This window comes from Leguminivora glycinivorella, unplaced genomic scaffold (assembly GCF_023078275.1).
Source record: "Leguminivora glycinivorella isolate SPB_JAAS2020 unplaced genomic scaffold, LegGlyc_1.1 Scaffold6, whole genome shotgun sequence".
Taxonomy (NCBI): domain Eukaryota; kingdom Metazoa; phylum Arthropoda; class Insecta; order Lepidoptera; family Tortricidae; genus Leguminivora; species Leguminivora glycinivorella.
Window position 1 is genome coordinate 1,678,468 of NW_025952831.1, and position 6,457 is coordinate 1,684,924.

General features: G+C 38.1%; 1 protein-coding gene across 1 annotated transcript in view; it reads right to left on the minus strand.

The window, feature by feature from the left end:
- The window catches only part of LOC125242075 (orexin/Hypocretin receptor type 1-like), a 68,853-nt gene extending 63,730 nt beyond the window's left edge, over window positions 1-5,123 (minus strand). Inside the window, exon 1 of the mRNA XM_048150778.1 lies at window positions 4,397-5,123. Coding sequence (XP_048006735.1) covers window positions 4,397-5,077 — 681 coding nt within the window. The 5' untranslated portion in view covers window positions 5,078-5,123. The remainder of the gene's footprint in view (window positions 1-4,396) is intronic.
- Between the last annotated feature and the right edge of the window lie 1,334 nt (window positions 5,124-6,457).

Consider the following 6,457-nt stretch of genomic DNA (forward strand, 5'->3'; position numbering starts at 1 on the left):
TACACATCATTATTTTTAAAATCGGGACTTAATCGCGTATAACTACATATTAAACTGACCTCCAACGTTTCAAGGACGGCGTTGTCCCCGTGGTCTCGGAGAAGACTGGCTTGAAATGACATCAACACCTTCTGACAGCCGCGCGAGTTTTTCGAACTACCCGCACTAATAATTGTTTTTTATTAGCAGTTTCAAGAGGCGGATGCTGGCAGCCCTCAGGATATTTGCCGAAAACGGTATATCCCTACGCGGTTTTATCCTAACACACGTAGGTAGCAAGTCCGAATCGCGACACTTAATTAAAAATGCCAACGACGTCACTATTCGCACACGTTTCTTACGCAAATACCCTAGACGTTTTATTTTGTTTGCTAATTCCGGCCCGTACCGGTTTGCAAAACACTGATTTAAACTTTCACGATTATTACACATCATTATTTTTAAAATCGGGACTTAATCGCGTATAACTACATATTAAACTGACCTCCAACGTTTCAAGGACGGCGTTGTCCCCGTGGTCTCGGAGAAGACTGGCTTGAAATGACATCAACACCTTCTGACAGCCGCGCGAGTTTTTCGAACTACCCGCACTAATAATTGTTTTTTATTAGCAGTTTCAAGAGGCGGATGCTGGCAGTTCTACTAACCCACTTATTCATAAACGTACTCAGTTATCAAGCCGATAAAGTTCGTTTGTCCCTTTCCGACGTATTGGTGTGGTAGAAAGGGACAAACGAACTTTATCGGCTTGATAACTTTAGTGTACGTTAATGAATAAGGGGGTAATACTTCTGTAATATTTATATAAAAATAGACTAATATATATAATCCATACTTCCATACTAATATTATAAACGGGAAAGTGTGTCTGTTTTTTCTTTCACGGCTAAACGGAGCGACTAATTGACGTGGTTTTTTTAAGTAGAGATAGTTGAAAGACTTTTTTTATCTCTTTCTAATCCCCCACTTCCCTAAAATGGGGGGTGGAAGTTTGTATGGAGCATTTTGAAATTTTCGAATTTAACAAAATCTAGTTATGTATATATGTTGGTGAATATTATCCGAATCAGAAGATGCTTGCGGAGCTTAGTAGGTATGCATCCAAAAGTCTTCGAGAAACAGCGGTATCCGACAAGTCTGTCAGAATTATTGACAGAGCTCTGTCAGAATTATGAGCTGAGGCATACTTATACCTATGTCATAGATATAAATTTTGCACACGGACAAGTCAATATACGCGCACTTGTACATCAGTACTTTGAAAATAAATATTGTTTACATCCAATAAGAGTTTTGAATGATTCACGGTTACTTTTTCATTAGACTTATATTGACCGGGATATAGATCATGATTACCTTCTTGATTTTTGTCGAGCTCCCGATATTTCGACGCAGTTGCATGCATCATGATCATTGAAGTGAACTCATCAGCCGACGCGCGCGAAAAAGGGTATAGATCGCGCGCTGTCTACGCAACTTTGACATCCACCCGCCTTCGTCAGTTTTCCGTGATCATGATGCATGCAACTGCGTCGAAATATCGGGAGCTCGACAAAAATCAAAAAGGTAATCACGGTCTATATCCCCGTCAATATAAGTCTATTGTTTACATCCAATTTTAGTTTTATTCGAGTCATAAACATCCTGACTCTACACGGCCGCTTAAAGTCAGTATGTTGTCATTAATGACCCCGAATATAAGAATGGTCTTAATAATTTCACAATGCGCCATGGTATTCTCAGATAAGGGGCACCTTTGTCCTCGTCAGTACCTTCCATGATTACTCAAATTGTATTCAACTTTTGTTTAAAATAAGAATATTTATAATAGAACCCCAAAGTCCAAGGAAGTAACGATCAAAGATAAGGAAAGACGGCCATCCTTCCTTTATTTATAAAAATGCGTACTTTAATTGTGTTTCCAGTCGCGTAGGTTTGTAAACAGAAGAGTGGGTAAGAAGAAAAACCGAAAAGATTTGTCAGACTTGTGCCTATAGAGGGTTCCGTAAAAAAATATCTGGTGACCGAGGAGCACTTCCTGGTACAACGTATCAGGATTGCCAGACAGCGAGGAAATGTCGCCAGCATCCTTGGTACAATGCCTATTTAAGACGCAGCAGAAACGAAAACTAAATGGAGAGAAGGCACCTTCAATCTGGGAATTTCCATGGAATTTCAATGAAATAATACTTGTGAAAGATTATAAATTGAAAAAGATATCATACGCGATACGCGCGCCGCGGGCAGGCGGGTGGTCTAGTGGTAAAGACGTTAGCCGCGTAAGCTGAAGACCCGGGTTCGATTCTCGGCTCGGCCACCAGTGGGCCTTGTCGTTTTTTCTTTCGTGTATGATATCTATTTCAATTTATAATTTATATATAGTAGTGTGACTACTTGAAAAAAGAACAAATCAAAAAATATTCAATAAAATAATTTGATTTGTTCCCTGGTTGTACTTGTGAAAGATGTTGCGAAAAATCCTTAAAATCGAGGTGACGCCCTCGAATGTTTTCTCCTCCAAAACTTGACCAATCTGAATTAAACATGATTAAACCTGAGAATCTGAATAACAATGAAATATTGTCTATATCGCATATGGTCTACTCGTAGAACGCAAAATGTCTACAACATTTTTCCATTTTATCTAACTCCTGCGGAAGCGGGGTCCTTATTCTGTGAAGAGCACAGATATTTGTTCCTTAGTCAAGGATGTTTTCTATGTATAAATTATTTGTATATTATACACGGTGAAATTTAATCAGGAACCAAATTTTCTTATTCAGTAATCGATGTCGATTACATTTATGTGGCAGTACACGGAATGTGGCACTTACAAGCCTTCTTGGGCTTACCGTGGGACTCAATCAATCTGTGTAAGTATGCCCTATAATATTTATTTATTTTGCTTCTTAGGTTAAGCTTTTTATAATATGAATATAAAAGTAAAATACAAAAACACATACAAAACAATATAAAAAACATATAAACACATTATAAAAAACCTAACCTAGGGTGCCGCCAGCAGCGGGGCAGGGCCCAAGCTGCAGGTGGTTAGGGCTGCAGAGAGAGGAACCGTCGGACTATCCGCGCCGTGTCCAAGATCACCGCCTTCTGCATCTGGCCCTTGATCCAGCCACCTAGCGAGAGTCTCTTAAGATGTTGATCGAGACTCTTCGCTATGAGACCGTTCGCTGAAACGACTATCGGAACAATGATCGTTGAATCAACATCCCACATGGCGGTTATCTCGTGAGCCAAGTCTAGGTACTTACTGGATTTGTCCTTCTCGGCTTTCACGAGATTCTCATCATGGGGGATGGTGATGTCAACGAGCACGGCCCGGCGTTGCGGTCGATCTATTATCACAATGTCAGGCTTATTGGCTACAATAGTCCTGTCAGTGATAATAGATCGATCCCAATAGAGCGTGGCACGACCATTTTCAAGAACTGGCGCAGGCAAGTACTTGTAGTACGGTACTTCGTGGTCCACAAGGCCGTATTGAAGAGCAAGTTGCTGGTGAATAATCCTGGCTACGAGATTATGTCTGTGCAGGTACTCGCCGTTAGCAAGATGAGAACAACCGGAAATGATATGCCTGAGTGACTCTCCGGGACGGCGGCATGCCCGACAAATGTCGACAATATTTATTTATTATTAAATATTATATTATTCTGTGCAAATTGGTCTTGGGCCAGCGGTGATGTATATAAATGTGGTAATACAAAAAGTGGTCATTTTGCGTTCTAGACCGTTTACGACCTAGACTAATAGCGATATAGACAATAATTACACTAGTCATTTTGCGTTCTATACTGTCCGAAATCGACCGCCTAGTTTGCCTTCTGGATGGTTTGAAGGTCAGATGGCAGTTGCTTTAGTCTGTCTGCATAATCCTGGTACTTATTAGCAAAGCGAATCTAAAAATTTCATGCGCGTTGACAAATGTAACCAATTTAATATTTGTAGTGTTAGCTGGAGCATCAATTTGCTAATGAGAAAATCTTTTTTATTGAAGCCCGAATTCCTTGTACCATGCTAATTTACACTGAATGTGCTATTTGTTTTGTCAGGGTTTTAAGATTATTATTTTCACAGAATCCCGTATAATTGTTTTTCAAGAGTCTATGAATATTAAATTTGAAGGGTACACGGAAAAATACGTATAATCCATTGTTTAGAAAAATAATATTTTAATCTCAAAATTCTTCTTAACCAATTATTTTCTCACTTTAAAATCACGTCTACCTACAAAAAATTAATATGGGTAATTGTTAAAAGTGTTCTTTTCAAACCGCGATGACTCAAAATATCGAAGTGACTAGATATTTTCTCTCCGTGTACCCTTCGTTTTAAAATAAATTTAACAAATCTACTTGAAATAACAAATTATTACCTGAGAGTACAGCACTATTCGACACATGGCAGTGCCGAAGAACCATGTTTCTGTCACGTCCCACAACACTGTCGGAGGCAGACATATCAAGATCACCATGAAGTCAGCCACCGCAAGATTCACAATAAAGTAGTTCGTCACAGTTCTCATAGAATGGTTCCTGTACACCGCGATACACACAAGAGCGTTCCCGATCAACCCAATCACAAACACTATCGCATGCGTCGTTATAAGAACCCATTCGAAAGGTCTAGGAAATATGTAATCCTGCAGCATTTCCTCATACTCCTCTCTCGTCATATTACAATAGTCCTCTTCTCCAGGACATTCTGTTGTTGAATAGTTGTCAACTTCTGTCGTTGCATCTTCAGCCATGATTCTTGCAAATTCTATATCACTTCGATTTGAAACTATTTTATCTTTATCATTAATTTCGTTTCTTATACTATCTGAATTTACTTCCTTATATTCAGTATTATTAATTATTTCTTTTTCTTCATTCCGCGTTTTATAAAGAGTATCTCTTTCGAGATAATCATTTAGGTCTATTGATTTACTATCTAAGAATTCATTTAACATAGTTAAATTGCTTTTGCCGTTAAGACTTTCTGAACTAACGCACAGGTTCCATAAAAGAATCATTATGACTTTACTAAGCCGAGAATCAGCCCGAGACATCATCTTGAAGTTGTTATCTTGTCATTTTTCTTCCATAATCCGAGTTCAAAGTTTATCTGCTAACTTCTGCGGTCCGCCCATCTGTGAAAGGAAATTCTAATTAAAACAATGGTTCAAGTGTTCAAGTTTGTGCGAACTTTAAATATTAATGATATTAGGAGACAACAGTATATATATTAAAAACGGTTCCCCTTGTTTTGGCATAATTTTACAATCGAGAATTCTTTTTGGCATAATCTATAGTGGCATAATTCACCTTTCGCATAATCTGTTATGGCATAGTATAGTTACGCATAATTTGTCTAGGCATATTTTTGTTTGTCCGAATATATTTCATGCATAAAGGTTATTCGCCGAATGGTTTTTATGCATAAATTATTTCTGCATAACATGGTTTAGTGGAAATTTACTACGCAGAATTTTTATTATAGGTAATACTACTATATTAATGTTGCAGTTCTAACCTAACCTAACCGAAATTCTTGACAAAATGTTTTATTTGTTGAGGTCGCAGTTCTAACCTAACCAAACCGACTCTCTTAACAGCATTTAGTATGGGTGGATATTCTGATTTTAAGAAATATGCCAAATACAATTATGCGAATTAATTTTATTTATTTATTTATTTATTTATTTAATCTTTATTGTACACAAAGAAAGAAAAACTTATAGTACAAAAGGCGAACTTAATGCCAGACAGCATTCTCTACCAGTCAACCTTTAGGCAAAGCAGAGATATTGTGGGCGGTGATATTACTAAAACTTTACATAAGAAGTTACATAATAAATATACATAAACCTAAATATATATTTCCAAAAATACATACATACATACATATATAAAAACAACTAGGAATCCTTCATTCTACCAGCAAAGAAAGAACGTACAGATTTCTTAAAAGCGAACTTATTTGGAGCATTTTTAATATGTAGTGGAAGGCAGTTCCAAAGGCGCGCTACATGCACGCGAAAAGAGTAAGACATAAAGCCAGTGTGATGCGGTGGGATGGATAAGGTCATATTGCCAGAAGAGCGGAGCCGGCGCTCGCGAGAGACACCATAGTACTGAAAGAGGGACTTGAGGTACACAGGAGCGTGTGGATCATTAAGCACAGAGTATAAAGAGCAAAGCATGCGGACACTGCGTCGTTGACGGATGGGAAGCCAGCCAAGCTGGGAACGATAAGAAGAGATGTGATCATATTTGCGTAGGCAAAAAATGAAGCGTATGCAGTTATTGAGAAGGCGATCCAACTTATTTAGAAGTTCTTCAGAGATGTCCGGATAGCATACATCACCATAGTCAATTAAAGGTAGAATAAGAGTATTTACTAAAAGAATTTTGGTCTTAATCGGCAAAAAGTGCTTGAGTTTATTGAGAAA